The sequence below is a fragment of the Schistocerca americana genome, chromosome 1 (genome assembly GCF_021461395.2).
Source record: "Schistocerca americana isolate TAMUIC-IGC-003095 chromosome 1, iqSchAmer2.1, whole genome shotgun sequence".
Classification (NCBI taxonomy): Eukaryota; Metazoa; Arthropoda; class Insecta; order Orthoptera; family Acrididae; genus Schistocerca; species Schistocerca americana.
The window spans coordinates 498974094-499001540 of NC_060119.1; the positions used below are offsets into that span (position 1 = coordinate 498974094).

Sequence of the window (27447 nt, forward strand, 5' to 3'; positions counted from 1 at the left end):
TGGGTCCAGTATGACATCCGCTGCACCTCCGCAACTGTGCGATTCATCACGGTACTGTTTGGGTAGCTAGAGAGTGTCATAAAAATGCTCAAGACATTACACTGGGAGACGTTACAATTCACGTATCATGTCTGTGACACTATCTCCCCTATTTCGCGATAATACAAAACGAGCTGCCCTTCTTTTTACTTTTTCGATGTTATCCATCATCCCACCTGATGCGGATCCCACACCGCACAGCAATACTACAGAATAGAGCGGACAAGCGTGGTGTAGACACTCTCTTGAGTAGACCTGTTGCACCTTCTAAGTGTTCTGCCAGTGAATCGCAGTCTTTGGTTTCCTCTACCCACAATATTATCTATGTGATCGTTCCAATTTAGGTTATTTGTAATTGTAATCCCTAAGTATTTAGTTGAATCTACAGCCTTCAGATTTGTGTGACTTATCGTGAAATCGAAATTTAGCTGATTTATTTTAGTACTCATGTGAATAACTTCACACTTTTCTTTATTCAGTGTAAATTGCCACTTTTCGTACCATACAGATATCTTATCTAAATCATTTTGCAAGTCGTTTTGATCATCTGATGACTTTACAAGACGGTAAATGTCAGCATCATCTGCAAACAATCTAAGACGGCTACTCAGATTGTCTCCTATGTCGTTAATATAGATAAGGGACAATAGAGGGCCTATAACACTTCCTTGGGGAACGCCGGATATTACTTCTGTTTTACTCGATGACTTTCCGTCTATTACTACGAACTGTGATCTTTCTGACAGGAAATCACGAATCCAGTCGCACAACTGAGGCGATACTCCATAGGCACGCAGTTTGGTTAGAAGACGCTTGTGAGGAACGGTGTCGAAAACCTTCTGGAAATCTAAAAATATGGAATCAATTTGACATCTCCTGTCCATAGCACTTATTACTTCATGAGTATAAAGAGCTAGTTGTGTTTCACAATAACGATGTTTTCTGAAACCATGATGACTATGTATCAATAAATCGTTTTCTTCGAGGTACTTCATAATGTTCGAATACAGTATATGTTCCAAAACCCTACTGCAAATCGACGTTAGTGATATAAGCCTGTAATTCAGCGGATTACTCCTACTTCCCTTTTTCGGTATTGGTGTGACTTGAGCAATTTTCCTGTCTTTAGTTACGGATCTTTCTGTGAGCGAATGGTTGTATATAATTGCTAAATATGGAGCTATTTTATCAGCATACTCTGAGAGGAACCTGACTAGTATACAATCTGGACCGAAGGCCTTGCCTTTATTAAGTGATTTAAGCTGCTTCGTTACTCCGAGGATATCTACTTTTATGTTTCTCATCTTGTCAGTTATTCTTGATTGGAATTCAGGAATATTTACTTCGTCCTCTTTGGTGAAAGAGTTTCGGAAAACCGTGTTTAATGACTCTGATTTAGTGGCACTGTCACCAGTGACTTCACCGTTGTTATCGCGCAGTGAAGGTATTGATTGCGTCTTGCCACTGGTGTGCTTTATGTATGACCAGAATCTCTTTAGGTTTTCTGCCAGATTTCGAGAGATAAATTCGTTGTGGGAATTATTAAAAGCATCTCGCATTGAAGTACGCTCCATATTTCGGACTTCTGTAAAACAGAAACACTCTTTGCACCATCTCAACCGCCGCTTAGCACTGACTACATTAATCTGCGAGTTATGAGGAGCTGTTCGACCACGGTACCCAATTTTTCTAACTCCCTACGCACAGTCATTGTGCTAGCTGGACTACTGGTAGCTTTTGGAACTAATTAATAATTACTTCAGGAGATTTCACGCGATTTTTACAATCACCTTCTACAATGCTCAATGGTCCCTGCCCGTTAGTGCATGAGGCCTGCCTGGTCATGTTTTAGTTGTGCTTGTTCCTTCGCGTTTCTGCTTTATAAATCACATCACCAATAGTCGACTTGAGCAGCATTGGAGGGGCTGAAATGTTCCTGAAGGATTTGTTGGCAGTTTTAGAGGGCTTGAGGTGTTCCCGAAGGATATGTTACTTGGGTGACATCCAGCGACTGGTCCACGTTCGAAGTAACTGAGTTCTACTGGCCGATCTATTCTGCTATTATTACTTTCCGTCTCTTTCTATACTTATGGGTTCACCTCTCATGACATCTAGTGGTCTTTCGACATTAGATAGGCGTGTCTGGATACTTTTATCAGGTAGTGTATACCACTGCGCAATGTCCGCATATTTAACAAAGAAGGAAAATAAATTTGCAAGCCATGTATCCCATACTATATACAGTACGTTGATTTTCCGAGTACATTTCTAGACATAGTATCGAAAAACTGTACACTACACTTTAAAAACATATATCGCAGCCATCCTTCCGTTAATAAAACACACTTCACATAGTACTACGGGAAAGGAAAGGATTTCTTCTTCAGTATTTCAGCATTTCCTACCCGTGCCTCCGAATCATGGAACATTATGTTAATGCTTTATGGAAATATGTGGAAAGTTCCTATGGGACCAAACTGCTAAGGTCATCGGTCCCTAGGCTTACACAATACTTAATCTAACTGAAACTAACTTACTCTAAAGACAACACACACCCACCCGTGCCCGAGGTAGGACTTGAACCTCCGACAGCGGGAGCCACGCGAACCGTGGCAAGGGTCCTGAGACCACGCGGCTATGTTAGTGCTAGCATGACACGCTAAATGAGTGCAATTTTGTTACTATAATTCATGCGATGTAGACTACCTTGTCACAACGGAGCATTCACGCCAACCCCAGACTAAGCATAAATTTCAGACACTGTTGAAACAATGATAAATAGATAGTACTATTATTGCGGTGGTGGATGTACTGGTTCACAGATCATCGATTTTGGTAAAAGAATCATGCACCATACTTCTAATATGTGACTTTAGGTGGACCGATTCGTTCGACATGACCAGCTGAGGAAAAAGACTGTAATGTATATCCAGCTGGTGGTTGTTTGAGACAGACGCCTATCTCAGTGGGTAAAGAAGAGGCGACGAATAGTCAACTAAATTTTCCAATGAACCATGTTCGTACTCGCAGTCAGTCACGGATGGAAACTAGTGAAGACCGCGTCGGGCAGTATTTGAATCACAATGCTACCACACAGAAGTCACAAGTATGCAGCAATGTTCGGCTTCTTTCGTTAGACCGGAAGTGTTACATCGACAACTGCTTCTGTATTCTACAAGCCATATGTAGGTGTGTGGGCTTGAGTATCCCATTTCCTGTCTCATTCTCGAACAGGGCACTGGAAGAATATATGCTGGTTAGTCTCAGTTTGGGCTCGAGAATTTCTCTAACTTTCCACTAATGATCATTTCACGAATTACATGTGTGAGGAAGTAGTATATTGTTAGACACTTCTTAGAATAAAAAACAGCAAAAATGTTCGTGATGAGCAAAGACGGACTTCGCCATGGACGTCGGGAGAGAAGTTGCGTATCATGCAGCCTACTGCGCAGAGTTTGAGTCGTAACACGAAGTCCTGTGGCTGCGCGAAAAGCATTACTCAACATGGTGTCATTGCTGTCACTGTTCCTCCGAGCCATAATCCGTAGGTAGAGGTCATACACTGCAGTAGTAGCCCTTGAGCGGCCTGAGCGAGGCATGTCATCGACACTTCCTGTCTCTCTGTATCTCCTCCATGTCCGAACAACATCGCTTTGGTTGAATAAAGCTTTTCGCGCAGCCACAGGACGTCGTGTTACGACTCAAACTGTGCTCAATAGGCTGCATGATCTGCAACTTCACTCCCGACGTCCAGCTTTGCAAACACGACACCATGCAGCGCGGTAAGATGTGCCCAACAGCATGCTGAATGGACCGCTCAGGATTAGCATCGCGTTCTAGTCACCGATGAGTGTCGCGCAAGCCTTGAATCAAACAATCGACGAAGATGTGTTTGGAGGCAACACGGTCAGGCTGAACGCCTTAGACACTCTGTCCAGCGAGTGCAGCAAGGTGGAGGTTCCTTGCTGTTCTGGTGTGGCATTATATGGGGCCGAACGCTGGTGGTCATGGAAGACACCGTAGCGGCTGTACGGTACGTCAGTGCCATCCTCGGACGGATAGTGCAACCATATCGGCAGCATAATGGCGAGACACTCGTCTTCACGGAAGACAATTCACACCCCCAACGTGCACATCTTGTGAATGACTTCATTCAGGATAACGACATCGCTCTACTAGAGTGGCCAGCATGTTCTCCAGACATGAACCCTATCGAACATGCCTAGGCAGGATTGAAAAGGGCTGTTAATGGACGACGTCACCCACCAACCACTCTGAGGGATCTACGTCGAATCGGCGTTGAGGAGTGGGACAATGTGGACCAACAGTGCCTTGGTGGACTTGTGGATAGTATGCGACGACGAATACAGGCATGCATCAATGCAAGAGGACGAGGTACTTGGTTTGGAGGTACCGGTGTATACAGCAATCTGGACCACCACATCTGAGGGTCTCGCTGTATGGTGGTACAACATGCAATGTGTGGTTTTCATGACCAATAAGAAGGGCGGAAATGATGTTTATGTTGATTTCTATTCCAATGTTCTGTACAGGTTCCGGAACTCTCGAACCGAGGTGATGCAAAACTGTTTTTGATGTGTGTAAATTCTTGGTGGTGGTAATGATAATAGTTTTTGTGGTATCGTTCAAAGATAGTGGTGCCACACCAAAGTCAGCAACGCGAATCTATACCAGAGACGTTAGCGAGAGCTCACTGCATTCCGCAATAACCAATGGTAGATACTCCAGAAGACACATCCTCCCGTTCCTTGTAGCATCGCCCTCGTGCTGAGGTCAATATAGTGTCGAGCATGCAAGGGCTCTGCTCAGTTTGTGACCTTAGCTGAAGCAGTCAGCGTCGTCGTGTAGGGCCAACGAGCTGTCGAAGTTTCATATGAACTTGTACAGGTGTAGATGTCGAATATTGTACTTCAAGACAATAGTTTGCCACTTAGTGCATCCAGTGATGCTTTCATAGTCAATGGCAGTCGCTGATTATCCAGTGCTCGTGTGACAAAGAAGTGTGCCAAAGGTAAGTAAATCTTTTATTTATTTATGTAATAAAGTGAACTAATATTTCACCTACTCTAGTTTGATGCGCCTTCTCCCAGAGCAATCAAAGAACTCACAGTTCTGGCCGGACGAAAGTAGTTTTGTCTGGTCACAACAGTTTTTGCTGTACGAAATTCCGTGGTCATCAATCCTACAGGCAATTCATTAGTGACACGTTTTCGCAATAAGTTCTGAGAAATGTTGGGTGCTGCAAGGATATCTTTCGAAACGTCCTAATAGAGGTTTCTTTCTTTCGAAGTACCAATGACTTCAATTAAGAGATAAACAATGATTCGCAGGCGCTTAGTGTGACCAATTCTACTCTGCAGCGTAGTGTGACTGGGTGATTACAGCTTGATGACTTAACAATCTCCTATCCACGAGACGTCCTCGGGCACTCGTTAAAATTGCGACAATCGCCAGCATTAGAAGGGAAAATGTCAGTTTTTTAATGGATGCTTCAGCGAACGAACAGTCAGTCGTTTTTCGGAAGGAAGAAAAATACATGTGCGTCGTATAAGAAAAAACAGCGCGTGAAAAATGTTTCTGCGATGCTTGAGAGGCAGAGGGAAAGGAAACGGAACGAGTAATTATTAGCATTGCGGTTAATGTCAACTGCACAGTCTTGTGGTGCTTAGATATGCGGGTTATTTGCCTAGTTCTATTCTGAAAGTTCAAGGAATGGTGTCAACGTCTCTCAGTTGTTCTAGTTGAACGAGCTCTTGAGGTACTGGTTTCGAACGTCTGTGATGAGCTGTGGCAACACAAATATTGCATTAACCTCTTCTCTGCAGATCTACTGCACGCGAGGTACCTTAAGCTGCAGTGCATATTTTAATATTTTGTCTGTTTATACATTTCCTCCCCTCTAATGCTTCTTTTAATGCCAAGTTAATACTATCTCTATACATTACCGGATATACCACTAATTTCACCCTTTTCTTGCTTAGCATTGTTGATAGGCTTCTGTAATTTCTCGTTCTTAATTCTTAATGCAGCACTACATATTACATTTTGCCAGTTTTCGTGCAATAAACATACAATTTTCATGCGTATTACACACTAGCGGAAATTTAAAGGTAAACACCTTGAATAAGAGTCTCGTTTTAACGAGTTTTTCACTTATTAGAAACGCAGTGAACTGTATGTAACCATAATGAGAGACTCATACTCCTACCTACAGATTTAAGTAATATAAGAATGGAACGCCACATTCGTATTTTCAGAGTATTTATTATTCAGACGACTAGTTTCAACGCAATAGTTGGGTCATCTTCAGTTCCTACTGTGGTGTCACCATCAGACACCACACTTGCTAGGTGGTAGCCTTTAAATCGGCCGCGGTCCGTTAGTATACGTCGGACCCGCGTGTCGCCACTATCAGTGATTGCAGACCGAGCGCCGCCACACGGCAGGTCTAGAGAGACTTCCTAGCACTCGCCCCAGTTGTACAGCCGACTTTGCTAGCGATGGTTCACTGACAAAATACGCTCTCATTTGCCGAGACGATAGTTAGCATTGCCTTCAGCTACGTCATTTGCTACGACCTAGCAAGGCGACATTACCAGTTACTATTGATGCTGTAAAACATGTACCGTCAAGAGCGATGTTCACCAATTATGGATTAAAGTTAAGTATTCCAACAGCTATGTCCTTTTTTGCTAAAGTCTAACTTCCTTGTCCTGTTCCAGACCTCACGCCAGCCTGCGTGAGCTAAAACGTGTGCCTTTCGGCTTCCTCTCATAGTGGCTAGGCTCTCTTGCCAATCCACAACACCTACCGTTAACCAAATGTGTACTTCGAGCAATTGTCTCTTGTATCATAGGATCCATACAATAACTGGGTGCTGTAGACTGCTTTTCACCAGAAGTGTATACTCTGAAGGTGCAGTCACAACGGTCGCTGAGTTGACTGAAGCTGAAATTTCTGTACCAGCCTAAAGAGGCAATTTAGCTGTGACGTCACTAGAAATACCCACAGAGGATTTGTAGCAAATATAGAGGCAGGGGTCCGTTGGCTCTCACAACAGTCCTCTCATGTAATTCAGATGGAAATAGCTTGGATTCTGCATATATATAACCCGCCTGAGAGGTGGCATGAGCCTCCTCTCATATTTCTATCTTACTCTGAGTAATTCGATTTTCCTTTCTAATTGCATGTGGTGAAAAGTTGCTATTCTTTCACATGCGGACTTCCCACGCAGCGTCTCTCATCACCCGGGTGGTCTGGTGACAGGTGGGTTCTGCTGATCTTGAAAGGGTTAAGCCGACGAGTGTGAGGGAGTCGAGTGGATACTTTCCAGACACCAACATTGTCATAGGAGCGGGGTCGACACGCCCACAGGGGCCTGACGGAGCGGCTGGTCTACAGATTCTGTTACTTTGCAGAAACTTAGTGAAAACACTTTCTGGCGGGCTACCAGCGAGGCGTGGGAATGACTTGTGTTCCCAGGCAGTCTTGGCGGGCAAATTCGCGCGTTTTCTGCAAAATCATAACTGTGATTGGCTTGCTCAGGGGATAGCTCCGTGATGTAGCAAAATCGGCGCAGAAATTGGCGCCAAGTATCTCCATTGGTGGAATAGTAGTGCATCGGCAATAGAGTGGAATTTTCCGCCGGTTTTCGAGTTGCCGATTGGAACGTTTAACCACGGCCACTGTTGTGGGGGCGGGAATGTTCTGTGTTCGGCTTGTGCGGGTGCTCATGAGAGAGTCAGCTCTCGCCTTTCAGTTGTGGTAGGTTACAAGACTGAGCTCTTGCTGCTCTGGACAGCCTGCCTTCTGTTGGCTGTCTAACATACTTTCATTTAATTGTAACTGTTTGACAAAGTTGCTGAAGTTTCGACTTCAGCGTAACTTTCCGAGTACAGTTGGCAATTGAGCGTTCTGCATACAAGCGGCCTATGTTGTCCGTCTTGAGCAGTTTTGGCTAAAGTTGACTGTATCATAATTACTGTGAGTTCGCTTGTTAAAATCAATCACTGTACCATCAGCGATCGTGTGGCATGCCTTCTTCGTCTACCTCAGAGGCGCATTTGTATTGATAGGAAGTCTTTAGTCTGGAACAACCAGACCAGGATAATTTGTTTCGGGCTATACTCACGACGTTATCATCACCACGATATTATCACCACGATGGGACATCGAAGCAACCAGCCATCGCCTCCAGTACGCCAGATCATGTCCTTGCACTTAAGAAGACAACTTGGTAATGTACGTCCGCAGCACCGGCAGATTAGGGAATTTTGCTCTGTGATAATCAGAGCTCAGCAGACCGCGCCTGTTCCTGTCTTTTCTTACGTGGCTCTGCCTTGGATGTTCATTGTCTGAGTTCTCACTACTGTTGCAGCAATTAATGTTTGGTTGGCTGGGTGTTTCTCTTAAGATTTGAGTTGCAAGGAATTGGCTCCACATACCACTTGGTCGTAAATGACACAATCTAGTTTATGGGTAACCTCACCTTCACAGCATTTATTTGAGTATCCAATTTGATGCACTGTAAATGTTTCATGTGTTTTGTTTATTATTTTGAGTTTAGATATAATAAATCAAATTGTTATTTTGGACAGAACTTTCATTCTGTTAATCGGTAGAGCAACCCTTTCATTTCTCAATGAAACTTTCCTTTATCTAATTAATTTCTATCAAATGAAATTATTGCAGGTGCCAAACTCTTTTCTACTCCACTTCCAGAGTCGATTACAGTCAGTTCGCGTTTCTTCTTAATCCATGTGCAACAGCAAAAGTCGGAGTTAAAAAAAGGGGGGGGGGGCTTAGAGCATCATTTCCATATGAAGATTCTAGAAGAATTTAGTGTTAAATACACTGCTAGCCCCGGCACCTCGCACACCTAATAGTAAGTTGTCTCAGGCACAAAAGAAGGAGCTGCAGGATATCAACGGAGATAAAAACATTATTGTTCTTACGGCAAACAACGGTGATATCACTGTCTTGAAAAGAAGTGAGGAGTATCATGAAAAGATGAACAATATTTTTGATCACACCAATTATTAAAAAAAAAACTTCAGGAGGATCTGACTATGAAGATCTATGGATTACCGGCGGCGCACAAATCACAGGTTCCTTTGAGGCCTATTGTGAGTGCTGTAAGGTCTCCTAGCCACGAGTTAGCTAGACACCTTGCCTCATTGCTGCAACTTTATATTGGTGGTACTGACCGTCGTATTAAAAATTCGTATAATTTCACTGACAAATTAAAAGAACTGTACATGGGCCCAGATGATAACCTTGTTAGTTTTGATGTTTGTAGTCATTTACCATGATTCCGGTGAACGAAGCTATCTCATGCATAGCTGATATTTTTCCTGTAGATGTAGTGGAGTTATTCAGACACCGCCTCACCACAACCTATTTTCAATACACTAATAATTTTTATGAAGAGATTGACGGGGTGGCTATGGGCAGTCCTCTTAGTACGTTTGTGGCCAGTTTATATAAGGACACCAATTAACAACGAACGTTGCCGACTGCCAGTAAAAGACCAGCCAGATGATGCATCTATGTCGATGATACGAGGCCTGTTCAGAAAGTAAGCTCCGATTGATTGCCAAATTGAAACCACAGTGAACATCAGAAATGTTTTACTTGTAACAATTAGCTACACCTTTCAGCTACGTCTCTACGTAGTCGCCGTTCTGACTTAGACTTTTGTCATAGCGTTGTACCAACTTTTCAATAGCCTCATCATAGAAGGCAGCCGCCAGTGCTTTCCGCCAATTCTCCACGCTGCCCTACACCTCGTTGTCTGCGTCAAAATGTTGTCTTCAAAGACAGGGGTCATGTGACCAGAGATGAAACTCAGGGGGAGACAATTGCGGACTGTATTGTGGGTAATCTCACATTTCCATTTGAAAACGATGCAGGAGCATCTTCATTGCCCCTGCAGAATGCGGCTGAGAATTGTCTTGAAGAAGAAACAGCACGACAGTTATGTAATGTTAGCTGCATAGCTTCAGGCGAAATTTATCACCAGGCCCTCGTACTTGGCGGCAGACACTATTTTCTAGACATCTTTACGCACTCACTGCGAGCTCAGAAATGAGAAGAGCGACGTGATGCTAACTGGGGTTATACTAGAGACACTACCCAACACATCTGCGCAAAGCTTTATCGGATTTTCATAGTCGTTTCCATTTCGCGACCGATCGGAGCTTACTTTCTGAACGCCCCTCGTACTTTCGTGGTATACACGCACGGCGCAGATGAGTTGGATGCCTTCCTGATACATCCCAACAATATCAGTCCGAAAATCCAATTTACTAGGGAGACGGAGAGTAAGGGCCAACTGAATTTCTTGGATGTGTCTGATATCAAGCGATGAGACTGGATGTTTCGCCACAGGGTATATAGAAAAACCAAGTATACTCATCGCTACCTTCATAGAGATTCTAACCACCACCTCAGACAAAAAAGAGATGTGATTAAAATCTTGATAGACAGGACGTACAAAATTTGTGAACCGACTGCCGGCCGCGGTGGCCGAGCGGTTCTAGGCGTTTCTAGGGGACTGATGACCTCAGATGTAAAGTTCCATAGTATTCAGAGCCATTTGAACCATTTGTGAACCGACTTATTTAAAAGATGAGGTTGAACACCTACTGTCGACATTCAAGAATAATTGTTATTCTAAGAAGGAGGCAGATCGAGCACTTCGCCCTAGGGAGAGAATTAGGATCAACGAAGAATAACGGTCACCAAGGGGAAAGGTTTCTTTCTGTTCTTAAGATTACAGATCGTATTGGGAAATGTTGAGCAAGCATGGTGCTGAAACGATCTTCACACCCACTAGCAACGTAAAAGAATATTTAACCTTTACTGCTGACGTGTAGTCTGTGAGTCCACGCGCGTTTTCCATCACGTGATTTAAATACTTTCCCGCGCTCACTATCGCGCCACCGTTTCAGTAGCTTCTGAGAAGGGCAAGACGACTCACGTCACTGCGAGTGAAACAGCTTTTCCGCTAGACAGGTGAGTTAGAACTAATTAAATGTTAGTGTAATTATTTACAACGAAGGAGTTACTTTGTCATTCTTCTTTATAGGTATTGTACACATAAATAAATGGAAGTAGCCTGTCCGTCTGGCAGTAAAAGGTCGAAAAAGGACCAACAGCAACACATATGTGTTACTAATGAACATTTTGAAACAACTGTGCAGCGTTGGTTAGAGGAAACCGAAGATTCGGACTTCAGTGTTGTGGAACAGACCCTAGACAACTCTGAGAATGAGGAAATAGTCTATGACGATGATACAGAAATGGTTGTTTCAGAAAAGGAAGACGAAGACCTACATCTCGTACAAAGAATTTCAAATAGTTTTTATGGCAAGAACCGGTACAAGTGGTCGAAAAATCCACCGAACAGAGCGATTAGAGCTCCTGCGCATAATATTATTGTAAAATTACCTTCTTCCAAGTTGCCTAAAAATGAGAAGCATGATCTTCTTTCCATTTGGAGCAAGTTGATAGATACTGAAATGATGAATGAAATTTTGAAATGGACGAATGAAAAACTAGCTGCTTATAAAAATAAATTCCTACGCGAAAATCGGCCAGAACTCGCTGAATTAGACTCTATAGAACTGGGAGCGTTTTTTGGTATATTATTCTATTCGTCAGTTTTAAAATGAAATCATGAAAATGCTGACTGCATTTTCGCATCTGATGGTTCTGGCCGAGAAATTTTCAGGTGTATTATGAGCAAAAATCGATTTCTTGTAATACTGCACTGTTTACGTTCGACGATGCAACATACAGGAGTGAAAGATTGTTGAGTGATAAGCTTGCAGCTGTATCGTTCATATTTGAAAAAATTGTGTCCAATTCCCAAAGCTTGTACAATTCAGGAGAAAGTGTCACTGTGGATGAAATGTTGGTGCCTTTCCGAGGCCGTTCTTACTTTGTTCAGTACATGGCACAAAAACCTGCCAAATACGGCATCAAAATTATGAGTATGTGCGACAGCAAAACTAGCTACTTCTACAATGGATACGTCTACTGTGGAAAAGGTTCTGATGGTCAAAATTTATCTTCTGAAGAAGAAAAATGTTTGGTACCAACTCAATCTGTTTTATTCGCTTATGTAAACCAATTTGTGGCTCACATCACAATGTTACTGCTGACAATTGGTTTTCATCTACTGAGTTGGTCGATTATTTGATAAATAAGGACCTTACGTATGTTGGAACAATGAAAAAAAATCGAAAAAGAATTAGCTAATGAATTTCTTCCAAACAAAAACCGTGAAGAAGAGTCTGCGTTATTTGGTTTCACCGGTACAAAAACGTTATGTTCATATGTGCATAAAAAATCAGTGGTGTTAGTTTCATCAATGCACCATTCTAATGAAATATTTAGGCATACAAACAAACCTGAAATTATTGCCTATTACAATTCCACGAATGGAGGTGTGGACGAGGAAGAAATGCGCAGTTTACTCGACGAGCCGGAGGACAAGACGATGGCCGATGGCAATTTTTTACAGAATTTTCGATCTGAGTGGGGTAAATGCGTATGTGATCTACAACACACAATTTACCAAGCCAATAGAAAGAGGAGTTTTTCTGAAAATGTTAGCACGAGCTTTAGCGTTGCCTCATATGAAACGACGTGCTGTGAACAAGTTGCCACGGGAATTAAGAGCGACCATCATCAGAGTTCTTGGACCCGATGCACCGGAAGAACAAGCAGCAGACCCTGAAGAAGGAGGTAAAAATAGGCAAACCCGCTACACCTGCCCTTCAAAACTAAAGAGAAAAACGGGTTATTCGTGTAATACGTGCAAAAAGGCTATTTGTCTACAATGTGCAACATTTGCATGTAAAAATTGCAGGTAATGTTGTGCTATTGCAATTTTTTTATTATAAGACTGAAATACGTCATTAGCGTGTTAAGCTACTCAGAGTGCCTTATAATTTATTGTTTTAAACAGTGTTTGCCAACAAAAATTGTAGTTTTTTCATTCTTATTTCGTTGTTCCTTCTCCGCTCATGTTTGTAACACACAATCATGGAATATGTCAAAAAACCTTTATAAACAGTACGCTTCATAAGTAAATTTACATGCCTTTCAATTGTTATACATGTATTTGAAGTATTTATATATACAAAAATAAAAAATAAATCGAATTGTTGCCTGTACGACATCAACAATACAGCGGTCTGAAAGACCGCACGTCAGCGGTAGTGTGACAAGATCGGCACGTCGTCAGATAAAGGTTAAGATCAGCAAAAAATAAGCAACATTCTTTGGCTATACCGTGTGTACACTAATCAGCCAGATCATTATGACCACCTACCTAGTAGCCGGTGTGTCCACATTTGGCACAGATAACAGCGTCTACGCGTTGCGGCATGGAAGCAATGAGGCCTTGGTAGGTCGCTGGAGGGAGCTGGCACCACATCTTTACTCACAAGTCACCTAATTCCCGTAAATTCCGGGGAGGATGTCGATGAGCGCTGACGCCACGTTCAATCACGTCCCAGTTATGATCGATCGGGTTCATATCGGGCGAGTTGGGAATCGAGCTCATAAACTGGAACTCGCCACTGTGTTCCTCGAACCACTCAATAACACTCGTGGCCTTGTGACATAGCGCACTCACTTGTTGAAAAATGCCACTGCCATCGGGAAGAACGATGGGCATGAAGGGGTGTACGTTGTCTGTGCATAACACTCCTTGACCGTCACGGTGACTTGCATGAGCTCCACTGAACCATTGTATGCCCACATGAATGTTCCCCAGACCGTAATGGAGCTGCCAACAGCTTGTCTCCGTCCCGCAGTACAAGTGTCAAGGAGCTGTGTCATAGGAAGACGACGGATTCGCGCCCTCCCATCGGCTTGATGAGGAAGGTATCGGGATTCATCTGACCATGTGACTCTCTGCCACTGCGCTAACGTCCAGTGCCGACGTTCGCGTGCCTACTTCAGTTGTAGTCGCCGACGTCGTGGTGTTAACATTGGCCCATGCGTGGGTCGTCGGCTGCGGAGACCCATCGTTAGGTGTTTTCGGTGCTCTGTGTGTTCAGACTCACTTGTACTCTGTCCAGCATTGAAGCCTGATGTCAGTTCCGCCTGCCGCTGCCCCCCCCCCCCCCTTCCCCCTCGGCTCCCCGACGTTTGGACGTGATTTCACCATGGTTTCGCAATGTGTTGAAGACACTCACCACAGCACTCCTCGAACACTAGACACGTCGCGCAGTTTCCGAACCGATCGTGCCGAGCCTCCGGGCCATCACTGTCAGCCCTCGGTCAAACTCAGATAGATGGCGCGCCTTCCCCATTCTACACATGCGCAGCACACTCACTGATACTGCGTGCACCGAGCGTGTGTCTGACTAGCAGGCATTCCTCGCCGGATGACGCTGCTATCGCCTGGAGCGGTCTGTATCGATAATAGGTCGGTGGTCATAATGTTCTGGCTGGCCAGAGTGCATAAAATATCTTGTAATTGTGGACTGGTTTATATTGGTACCACGAAAAGAAGAGTACGGATAAATCGGTAGTAGCGGAACATGTGTACGAAGAGGATGATTATGGAATAAAGTTAAGGAGAGGAGGGTTATATCGGAAACATCGCATTATCATGCGTGCATGTATAGGGGACTATTGAGAATTATAAACACCGTAATGATTTTAACAGGAAAGGATAAAATTTGGATGACAACGTTGCAACGTAAGAATAACGATCGATTACTTGCAATCGAGAATGTTGGCATTACGAGAGATAATCTCGTAGCCGACGTCATTTGATAGACTGTCGTGTCCTCAACACTGCCTCCGCTCCCTCGAGTTCTCGTTGCAGTTAGCCACTATACCTCTGCAGGTGTTTCCCGCAGTCGGAGATGCAACGTTAGAACCCGTCAGGGTAGCCGAGAGCGCTAACGCGCTGCTTCCTGGAGTCGGGTAGGCGCGCCGGCACCGGATCGAATCCGCTCGGCGGATTAACGACGTAGGACCGGTTGCCGGCCAGCCTGGATGTGGTTTTTAGGCGGTTTTCCACATCCCCCTAGGTGAATACCGGGCTGGTCCCCACGTCCCGCCTCAGTTACCCGACTCGCAGAAATTTGCAACACATTCGCACTCTTCCATGGCTTACACTAGACACAGACAGCTGGGTACACTAATGCCTTCCCGGGGGGTATGGGGTGGCGACAGGAAGGGCATCCGGCCACCCCTTACACTTAGCATGCTACATCTGATTGACCATGGCCGAGCCTGCGTAACTGCGGGACAAGGCTCAGAAAAAGAAAGAAAGAAAGAAAAAAGGAGATGAAATGTTAGAGGAAAGTGTTATGCATCGAGAACGGCCTATCACACCGGAAGTTTCAAGTGAAGTAGTGGCGTACAGCGCCTATCAGGCGGTCGAATTACGGCGAAGCAGTTTATCTTGATTCTTGTGTCGGAAGGGGACTACTTTTGAGCAGCTCTTTGGTGCTATTTGTGAGGAATGGAAATTTGTGTTTGCCAGCCCTGTGTTTCACTCATTGCTATCCTTTCAGTCGCTAGTCCTTCCTAACAGCCCAACAGTACAATGAGGGATAATTCATCGCAGTCGTCCACTCGATACACATACCTACTTGATACATCATAGTTAGCAAAGAACAGAAGATGGAGCTTGCGTTAGTATTTCAGCAAGTCTCCCAGAAAACGTATGCGGTTCAGATGGTTTAAATTCCTGTCTGACCAAACTAACTTAGATTTTCCGTGAGTTCCCTAAATAATTTGAAGGCAGACCTTAACCTTGCTTACTAAACTAGGCCACTACGAACTGGTTTGCAAGGTGATGTATTTGCATATACATTGAACACCATTCTGATTGTTACTTGTGTACGTATCGTATTCCCTCAGAATTATTAAGCTCTTTGTTAGGACGAACCAAGACACTGTGAAAAATGGTAAGTGTGTTTAATTCTATTTTGCTGCTGTAAAAGCACATCTCCTTGGCCTTGTGGGAACTGTAACATAATAGGCTTCATGAAGTGTCAATTTCCACTGAGAGGCGAAACGTGAGAAAAGAAACTCCCTTGGTAGCAGCTCATCTGTTAGCAGAAGGTTAATGATGGTTCCAGCTGACAGTGGGTGCAATATTGCTCCGAATCTGTGTTGCCGACGCCATACGTTCAGGAATAGGTGTTCGTCGTAAGCGGCGCTCTAGGTGTGAATCTTTACGCAACTGCTGCCTGAGAGTAGAGTGAAGAGACTGTACATTTGCTGTAGACCTACGATACACGGCTGAGGAATAAATCCAACATGTTGAGCAGTTCTTCGGGAGAACCATACAGTATTCAGCAGAACAACAGTAACCTTACTGAATTGTACTTAATTGCACGAATTGAGAGATGACGTCGTTCTGGCTCATGTACAATGTTCCTAACCGTATATGACGTCCACAACAGACCACCATTTTGGGAAGTCAGATACATTTGTGGGAACAACGTATTATTATCCGCAATGTCATCGACACTGTTCCCCGCGCCATTAGGCTAATAGCGATGTCTGTTTTCCCCAAATTGACGTTCTCGTGGTACGCCCAAACAGGGTATTACGTGGTAAACTCGATCCACGCTCGACGCTGAAAATTTAGTGTTCGATATATCTGGAGCCTAGGTTTTGGCTGCGATCACATGCTCTGGAAGTCCTGCACTGAGTTATCATGTGATGACATCCCGATGGCGTGACACTTCTCACGTCGGACTATTCCAATAGTCGTGGCGCCTCTAACGCAACAGCTATCTCTGCTTCAGTTGTTTGTCGATGTATTTTGATAAAGAATAACCTACCTCGGTGGCCAGCCCCTGTCGGTTTACAATCAAACCTCCGCCGTCATATCAAAAACGACTTAATTGGTATTGTGGTGAAAGCTGCTATTAAAGTATTCATTCAAATTTTTATATCACCCGAATATACATTGAAAGTATAGTGAAGACACAGTGGACTGATGTATTTCGCTTATCTTGTTGCTTCAGACGTTTATCCGTATCTATGGAAACAGTGATATATTGCTATCATCTTCCCGTCACCCTCTCGGTATTGCAGTGACATATCAATTAGTCATGCTTTCCTAGAGCAGATCTCTAGTCTGGCCGTAAAATTTGCTTTGGAAATCAACAGGGTACATGTTAATGAACTGAATTTTTATCTCACTTATAATAAAAACACGTCGTCATTTTCGTTTCTTCTGGAAATTGAGTCTAAACCCCGAACGCATCTCTGTCTAGAATTTAGTGGCTTAATATTCTCATCTCTTTAAGATCATTTCTGGTTTCTTGCAGCATTTTATACAACTACGATATTATTATTATCATTACTGTGGGTTCAATGGCTGTAGATGATTAGTATAGGTTTAAAGAATAATAGCAAAATTACAATCAGTTGATATAATTAAGAAAACTGTTGAGAAGTTAGTAACAAACGGATTTTAGAAGCTGTGTGCAGTGTACCTAAAATGACAGACAAAGGCTGCCTTTGGCACTATTTTATTGAAACGATATGACTTCCTAAAAGTCAACACGGTACAGACACTTCATGAGAATCTTCAGTCATCCATTATGGAAACAATCAGAAAAGGATGTAGACGCAGTAAATTCAGCGGGCTTCCAGTGAAAAAATCGTAGCTTTGAGGGCAGAAAAGAAGGGGTCCAGTCGTGTTCAAACATACAAATGTCGCTAGTGTGGCCACTAAGGTGGCAACACGAATAAAATTGAATATTTTTAATATCGCACGGGTCGCACTTTTTGTATGCCATGGATATGTATTGTTAGGATATTTATGTCCATGCTAACACTCCTGAGAATGTCGTTGTAAATATTTCCAGTTTTAAAAGAAAATGCGGTGTCAAATCAGTGCGACCTTCTGTGTCTTCTACATAGCCACTCTAAAACGAAAGAATATTCTGTACATAAAGATAAGAAATCATTTCGTCAGTGATAAATGAATCACACATATCACTTCTTACAAATCTTTACGCCTGAACTTGCTGAAATGTTATAGCCTTTCCGTTTTAAGAAAATAACTAGTACAGAATTGTTGCTATACCAAAGACTCTGCACATAACAGCATATCTTCCACACACCTAAGGAAATCTTTTTGTGAACAACCGTAGGCTTTATTTCTTGCTAGAAGAGTGTAGCACAGAGCGTGGTGAGAATGTGCAAACACGCGATTCCAGTTTTAAGCTAGATACCAGAACGATTTTACAGAGGCGTTTCGCACCAGCTGGTGATCATCGTGTCGCTTTTCAAATACTGACAAGTTCAAGTTTGTGCCGCACACTGCTTTGTTAACAAATGGATAAATGGAATAACTAGACCGTAGTTCTGCCATTTGCTCTCACAGCACTGGCGTGCCCAGCACACATCTACCGGCTGAAGGCGGCGTCTCGCAGCTGACACACCCAGAGATTACTTACCGCATTAGCGCCTAGTGTGACACGTTGCAAACGCAATTTCCAATATTAAACGTCATCTACACGTGCTTTATCAAACACAAATTAGTAATATAGGTTTCAGTCATCTACGCTACACGCTGGAATACTGTAGAAATAGAACAGTGCTGCGGCACGTATGCGTGAACAATTGTGCCATGTTGTAAGATGTTGGTACGTTCCCCCACAATTATATGCAACCTTCATTAGTGTGAAGATGCACATCGGCAAGGAGGAAATTGTCGGCGTAGCAGTGAAACACACTTTTTAATTTTTTTCTGAGGTCATGAAACAGCGTATTTTAGGTGTAGCCTACTTTTGCGTCAAAGCAATTTGTCGAAAGTTTTCCATCGTTCGTCAGCAATTCAAGAAGGTCATCGGAATACTCATTTGGCACAACTGCTTCACTGGACTCAAAAAGACGCGTAGTCGCAAGTTGTTTGTGATGTTTCAAAAATTGACATAATTCTCTTCGAGAAAATCTGCCGTCATTTTTTTTTAATCACAAAAAATTTTGCGATATTTTTGTTATGTCTTTTCACCTTATAGAACTTCACCTACTTTAGACGAATTTCACCTGAGGATGAACCAACCACCACAAGAACTTCAGAAGGGCAAGTTGTTCCATTTCATCCATTTGGAAGATACGTGCACAATACGACTTCTTCAAAAGCTCTTATGAACAAATAGGAGTATATTGTGTTATGTTATAAACTGAGTATTCTGAGGACGACGATACGGAGCACAAACGGATAAAATTAAAAAGCATTGTACTATATGCCTTCGACAACTGTGCCGAGGAAGGTTGAAGACAGTTGCCCCCCCCCTCCTCCCTCCCACCATCCTCCCACCCCCGCCTCTTTGTTCAGTAGCCGCGAAAGCAGAATTTCGTCTGCGATTTAAGCGAAGTGAAAGCTTAGTAGACAAATAGGAGCGAAGTGCAGCCAGTCAGTATGTGGACTGAATACACCTATTCAACAAAAGATAATAGAGAGATGGGCGAAAACTGAATTCGATCTGCCGAAATTGTTTCTCTGTGGAAGACCACATACGATCAGTGGCAGATATTGAGATAAGCGATGGGGGAATAGAAAATCAGCTAAAGCTGCTCATCAGGGGAAAGGCAAGTGGAGTAGATGAGATATCGGTTGTGTTGTGCAGAGATTATGCGAAAGAACTTGCTTTCCTTCCAGGAGGAGTTTATTTTAGGACATTGGAGCAACGAAGGATAGCTAGCGATTTATAAAAAAGCGCCGGTCATTCTAGTTTTCAAGAAAGGCTATCGGACATATGCATGTAGTTATAGTCCTGGATAACTGAACTCAATGTGTTATAAAATTTTGAAACCTGTTTTAGGGACACGCATTACGACGTTCTTCTAGACGTTCCTTTAGAAAAAACACGAATTCCGTAAGCAGAAATTTTGCGAAATTCACCTCACTATAATAGAGGGTGAGATCCAGGGCGCCGTTATTGTCGTGGTCCTTGATTTCTGGAAGGCGCTCCACACAATTCCACAGTGTCGTTTAGAGAACGGAATATGTACTCACCGGGTATCGGATCGGGTTTGTGAAGGGATGCAATACCTTCTCGCAGGCAGAACTCAACATGTTGCTCGAAACGGAACAAAATCGACAAATGTAAAGATAATTTCGGGAACACCTCACAGGAATGTTACGAAAGTTTGTTAATGGACTTGTGGATAGCGTTGGAGGCTCTGTGAGGCTACTCGCGGAGGGTTGCTGTTGTCATAGGAAGGCTGCGACACCCGAAGCCTGTAGTGAAATGCAAGAAGACCTGCTAGGAATCGACGATTAGTGTAGGAAATGGCAGTTGGCATTGGACGTAAATACATTAAACATATTGGTCGCAACTAGGCGAAGAGACCCACCACTATTCTATTACACTAAGGCCGACAAGTCACTGGTAACAGTAACTACTGTAAAGTGCGTAGGATTAACCACCCGGAGCTATCTGAAATTGAACGACCACATAAAACAAACACTAGAAAATTAGATACCAGACTGAGATTCATTGGGAGAATCTTGAGGAAATGTAATTCATCCACGAAATAAGTGGTTCAGAAAAACACTCTTTCGACCAATTCTTGAGTATTTGTCATCAATCCGTGCCCCTATCAAGCAAGATTAATAGAAGTAATATAAAAGGCCGAAGAACAGCGGCGCATTTCGTCATGGAATGGATCACTCGGCGCGAGATGCTCAGCAAACTTCAGTAGCAGACGCTGCAAGAGTAACCCGGTGCATCACGGACAGGCTTACTGCTGAAATTTAGAGCGTTAACGTTCCAAGAAAGGTCGGGCAACGCACTGCTTCCTCCCACACAGGTGTCGTGAAACGATCAGAACGAGAAAGTTAGAGAAATTAGATGTCATACAGAGCTAATGGTAAAAGAAGTTTGGTTTTTATATAGCTGTTGTAAAGTTACGTTGTACAAATTAATATATTTATTATTGCAGTGATAGAGTACAGAATTAAAAAAAATACCATTATACAGAGAATTTTCAATGTTGCGAATGTATTGTACGACCTGCGTTGGACACACAATAGAGCACGGTTCCATATTGCAGTAAATAAACAAAAAGAAATGTCCAGTGCTGTAACTATCCATTTCATTGCCATGGATTTCATTTCATTTCATTTCATTGCGATGGATGGGAAACCATTTATAAGTTACTCTGAGCGTTTTACTGAACACAAGAAGGACAATATTGATAGAAATGGACGAGGCTGTAGGAAACAGAGTGTACAAGAGAAGAGGAGGCACTTGTTGCCCTTTCCCTCTCCCTCGTCTGGAATGTAGAGTACAAGGCCTTTATTCATCACAGAATTATCATATATCATAGATAATCATCATTTCTCCGGACATGACACATTTTTTGTGTCACATGTAAAATTGTTTTCTTGTGGCATGGCATGTCTGAGAACTGACCATCTCATTTATTTTTAAAGATATTTGGTAAGGCTTTACCATAACGTGATTTTTATTAAACTTCCTGGCAGATTAAAACTGTGTGCCCGACCGAGACTCGAACAGAGTGAAAATCTCATTCTGGAAACATCCCCCAGGCTGTGGCTAAGCCATGTCTCCGCTATATCCTTTCTTTCAGGAGTGCTAGTTCTGCAAGTTTCGCAGGAGAGCTTCTGTAAAGTTTGGAAGGTAGGAGACGAGGGACTGGCAGAAGTAAAGCTGTGAGTACCGGGCGTGAGTCGTGCTTCGGTAGCTCAGTTGGTAGAGCACTTGCCCGCGAAAGGCAAAGGTCCCAAGTTCGAGTCTCGGTCGGGCACACAGTTTTAATCTGCCAGGAAGTTTCATATCAGCGCACACTCCGCTGCAGAGTGAAAATCTCATTCGTGATTTTTATTATTTATGCAATGAAAGAAGAAGTTTAATGTTTCCAATTACTGTTTGTTTATTTCCACAACGCGGTTCGTTCAGGTGGATTACGTGGTTTAATATGGTATGTAAAGTATGTGTTACGTTTTGGTTGTCACAAAGTTGAAGGTGTATGTGATATAGCCGGCCGGAGTGGCCGAGCGGTTCTAGGCGCTACAGTCTGGAACCGCGTGACTTCTACGGTCGCAGGTTCGAATCCTGCCTCGGGCATGGATGTGTGTGATGTCCTTAGGTTAGTTAGGTTTAAGTAGTTCTAAGTTCTAGGGGACCGATGACCTCAGAAGTTAAGTCCCATAGTGGTCAGAGCCATTTTTATGTGATATATTTTGACAGAGTAACAAGCTTTCGAGCACTGGAGACATTGTCACAGGTTACTCCAGTGTCGTAACAGAACATATACATGCCACGTTAATCCGCATAAATCCTCCTAATGATGGGGATTTAAAGCTTCGAGACGCACTGTAGAAACAGATAAACAGTGACTGGTAACAGTACACTTTTTGTTTCATTGGCTAACTCATTTACCCTGGTTGTCCGAGGATAAATGTTCAGCATTCAGGAATATGACAGGGACGATCATGGGAAGCAAAAAAGTGTAGCAAACATGGGCTCTAAATGGCACACATTGAGAGCTGTGTGCATTTGTTCATCTTTGCTAGTGTGAACACATTACTGTTACAGCGCAAGTGCTAGAGTTCTTAAGGCACCCATTTTAGGGCTCATGTTTACTTGATATTTTTTCTTGTTTTGGTCCGTACTACCTCCTCCAGAATATGGAAAGCAAAGAGCTTGCAGTAGAATGAATTTGTTTTACAGTATTAGGATGGTGATGGTGGTGGAGGTTTGTGGGGTGCTCACCATTGTGGTCATCAAAACCCGTAAAAGTTTCCAATCTTTCCATTTCCAGTCTTCGTCATTTCCGAAATAATGATGAAATGATGAGGACAACATAAACACACAGTCCCCGAGTGGCGAAAAACCGCGACCCACTGTATTAGGATGAAGATATGCATTTTACAGCCCATGTTTACTGCAAGTTTTTGCTTCAAATGGTTCAAATGTCTCTGAGCACTATGGGACTTAACAGCTGAGGTCATCAGTCCCCTAGAACTTAGAACTACTTAAACCTATCTCACCTAAGGACATCACAAACATCCATGCCCGAGGCAGAATTCGAACCTGCGACCGTAGCGGTCGCGCGGTTCCAGACTGAAGCGCCTAGAACCGCTGTGCCACTACTCCCGGCAGTTTTTGCTTCGAATGATCGTTCCGTCATATCTACGTTCCTCCTAGGACACCATGCATTAACGAGTTGTTCAACGAAACTGTGGTGTCACCGCCAGACACCACACTTGCTAGGTGGTAGCCTTTAAATCGGCCGCGGTCCGTTAGTATACGTCGGACCCGCGTGTCGCCACTATCAGTGAATTGCAGACCGAGCGCCGCCACACGGCAGGTCTAGTCGAGAGTTTGCCCCAGTTGTACAGCCGACTTTGCTAGCGATGGTTCTCTGTCTACATACGCTCTCATTTGCAGAGACGACAGTTTAGCATTGCCTTCAGCTACGTCATTTGCTACGACCTAGCAAGGCGCCATATTCATCTTCAAGAATGTATTCTGAACAGGTAATATTGTGAATCATGTACCGTCAAGAGCGACGTTCATCATTAATGGATTAAAGTTAAGTATCAAACTAATTACGTCCGCTTTCTGAATTCTCATTCCTTGTCATGTTCCAGACCTCACGTCAGTATAGTTCTTCCCTCCTCACGCCAGCCTGCGTGAGCTAAAACACGTGCATTTCGGCCTCGATTCGTAACACGGTGTTGGCTCTTCTGCCGACACAAAAGAAACACTAAGTTTACTGTTACCATTCACTGTTAATGTTTTTTCAAGATGCGTTTCGAAGCTTTAATCTCCATCGTCAGGTGGGTGTACGGGCATAACAGTAGCATATCCCTTATTTCTGGCCGTTGCAGCTGGGACAACTTGTATTATAGTCTTGCCTCCCCTGTCTCCGCTTACCTGCTGCGAGCGGGTCATCCTGCGCGGGCCCGGGCCGAGGCGCACGTGTCGGAAGCCGTTGCGGCCCTGCAGCCACTGCAGCAGCAGCACCAGCATCTCGCCGCCGGCCTTGGGCACGCGGTTGAAGAGCAGCACGTGCGCCGAGGGCGGCATGGCCGCCACCTCCGCCAGCGACTTGGTGGCCGAGCGCGCCGCGGGGCTGGACGCCAGGACCCGCGGGTCTGCGGCGGGCGCCAGCGGGGAGGTGCTGCCGGCTGCCGGCTCGGCGTCCGGAGGCTGCTGCGGCTGGCGGGGTGCGCGCGCGTCTGGCCCGGCGGGCAGCAGCGCGAGCAGCGCCAGCGACAGCCAGCCGGCGCAGCCCAGCGCGGCGCACAGCTGCCAGCGCCGCGGCCGCATCGCAGACACTGGCGCCCCGGCTCTCTCCGCGCGCCGCGGCAGCTTCACTTTCACGCCGCCGCCACTCTCACTCCGGCACGCCACGCGACTGCGGCCACACGACACGGCCTCCATCCCCGCCCCGCCCCCTGCCACCAGTAGCAGGAAGTCGCTACGCGCTTCTCCGCGCTGTCGGCTGGCTGCGCAGGCGCTTAATCGGACGCAACCGAAGATAATCATCTGTTACGAGCCATTTAGCTACGCTTGACGGCGATTGCACTCGGCTTCCAGCTTCCGTAAAGGCGCGTATTCACGAGGCCACTGCTCGTCAAACTGCGGCCCGTGCTTTTCAGCCGTATTTTGTAATAATATACAGGGTGTTACAAAAAGGTACGGCCAAACTTTCAGGAAACATTCCTCACACACAAATAAACAAAAGATGTTATGTGGACATGTGTCCGGAAACGCTTAATTTCCACGTTAGAGCTCATTTTAGTTTCGTCAGTATGTACTGTACTTCCTCGATTCACCGCCAGTTGGCCCAGTTGAAGGAAGGTAGTGTTGACTTCGGTACTTGTGTTGACATGCGACTCATTGCTCTACAGTACTAGCATCAAGCACATCAGTACGTAGCATCAACAGGTTAGTGTTCTTCACGAACGTGGTTTTGCAGTCAAATGCGGAGTTGGCAGATGCCCATTTGATGTATGGATTAGCACGGGGCAATAGCCGTGGCGCGGTACGTTTGTATCGAGACAGATTTGCAGAACGAAGGTGTCCTGACAGGAAGACGTTCGAAGCAATTGATGCGCGTCTTAGGGAGCACGGAACATTCCAGCCTATGACTCGCGACTCGGGAAGACCTAGAACGACGAGTACACCTGCAATGGACGAGGTAATTCTTCGTGCAGTTGACGATAACCCTAATGTCAGCGTCAGAGAAGTTGCTGCTGTACAAGGTAACGTTGACCACGTCACTGTATGGAGAGTGCTACGGGAGAACCAGTTGTTTCCGTACCATGTACAACGTGTGCAGGCACTATCAGCAGCTGATTGGCCTCCACGGGTACACTTCTGCGAATGGTTCATCCAACAATGTGTCAATCCTCATTTGAGTGCAAATGTTCTCTTTACGCATGACGCTTCATTCCAACGTGATCAAATTGTAAATTTACACAATCAACATGTGTGGGCTGACGAGTATCCGCACGCAATTGTGCAATCCCGTCATCAACGCAGATTTTCTGTGAACGTTTGGGCAGGCATTGTTGGTGATGTTTTGATTTGGCCCTATGTTCTTCCACCTACGCTCAATGGAGCACGTTATCATGATTTCATACGGGATACTCTACCTGTGCTGCTAGAACATGTGCCTTTACAAGTACGACACAACATGTGGTTCATGCACGATGGAGCTCCTGCACATTTCGGTCGTAGTGTTCGTACGCTTCTCAACAACAGATTCGGTGACCGATAGATAGGTAGAGGCGGACCAATTCCATGGCCTCCACGCTGTCCTGACCTCAACCCTCTTGACCTTCGTTTATGGGGGCATTTGAAAGCTCTTGTCTACGCAACCCCGGTACAAAATTTAGAGACTCTTCGTGCTCGTATTGTGGACGGCTGTGATACAATACGCCATTCTCCAGGGCTACATCAGCGCATCAGGGATTCCATGCGACGGAGGGTGGATGCATGTATCCTCGCTAACGGAGGACATTTTGAACATTTCCTGTGACAAAGTGTTTGAAGTCACGCTGGTACGTTCTGTTGCTGTGTGTTTCCATTCCATGATTAACGTGATTTGAAGAGAAGTAATAAAATGAGCTCTAACATGGAAAGTAAGTGTTTCCGTACACATGTCCACATAACATATTTTCTTTCTTTGTGTGTGAGGAATGTTTCCTGAAAGTTTGGCCGTACCTTTTTGTAACACCCTGTACACTTAGCAAGTAACAGCTGAATCCAAAAACGTCAGCCAACGGTGAGAGCTTCTTAAGAGTATAATTTTCCTGGTCAGTAAAAAAAAAGCACTCCGTCGTCAGGCCACGAGTGGCCTACCGGGACCATCTGACCGCCGTGTCATCCCCAGTGGAGGATGCGGATAGGAGGGGCGTGGGGTCAGCACACCGCTCTCCCGGTCGTTATGATGGTGTTCTTGACCGAAGCCGCTACTATTCGATCGAGTAGCTCCTCAACGGGCATCACGAGGCTGAGTGCACCCCGAAAAATGGCAACAGCGCATGGCGGCCTGGATGGTCACCGATCCAAGTGCCGACCAAGCCCGACAGCGCTTAAATGCTGTGATCTCACGGGAACCGGTGTATCCGCTGCGGCAAGGCCGTTGCCTCTGCTCAGTAAATAGAGAAAGAAGAAAGATTGTTGGTCGACTACCTCAGGGGCATAGGGTTAAGTCGCGCGCCCATTCGGTGGTTAGAGGATGTGAGAGGGAGGGGCGGAGGAGGGCTTTTATTGTCTGTCCACCAATACTGGCACTCAGGGCGTGTGCGACTCGTACCGATCAGCTGATGTGGTACAAATGTCAAACGAAAGTAACGTGGACACGTAAATATGCGTTTTAGAAATGGCAATCTTAATATGCAATACAACACTTGTAGAAAGTGTAAGTAGGCTGTTTAGATTTTTATGTTGGTAACGCCACGTAGCGCTCTGTATGAAAATCACTGACTGTGTTGTGTGCAGTATGTGGCTGGTTGGACTCATTGTTGGAATATTCGCTTGTGTAGTGTTGGACAGTTGGACGCGAACAGCACGTGACGTTGGCCAGTTGGAGGTGAGCCGCCAGCAGTGGTGGATATGGAGAGAGAGAGATGCCACAGTTTTGAGAGGTTACTATAAGCAGACGATCTGGACGTGTGTCCGCCAGAAAAAGGAAATTTGTAACGATGGTTGTCATTAACTGATAGATATATATGATGACTTTCGAACATTATTAAGGTAAATAAATTGTTTGTTCGCTATCAAAATCTTTCATTTGCTAACAAAACGCTGCTCTTCAATAAGATATACATTTGTTGATTTCTTGTGCAGTAACATAACTTATTTTATTTTGTTGACTTCCGTGAACTCATATTTT

General features: G+C 44.5%; 1 protein-coding gene across 1 annotated transcript in view; it reads right to left on the reverse strand.

Moving 5' to 3' along the window:
- The window catches only part of LOC124567300 (uronyl 2-sulfotransferase-like), a 191964-nt gene extending 167479 nt beyond the window's left edge, over positions 1-24485 (reverse strand). Inside the window, exon 1 of the mRNA XM_047131034.1 lies at positions 23976-24485. Coding sequence (XP_046986990.1) covers positions 23976-24485 — 510 coding nt within the window. The remainder of the gene's footprint in view (positions 1-23975) is intronic.
- Between the last annotated feature and the right edge of the window lie 2962 nt (positions 24486-27447).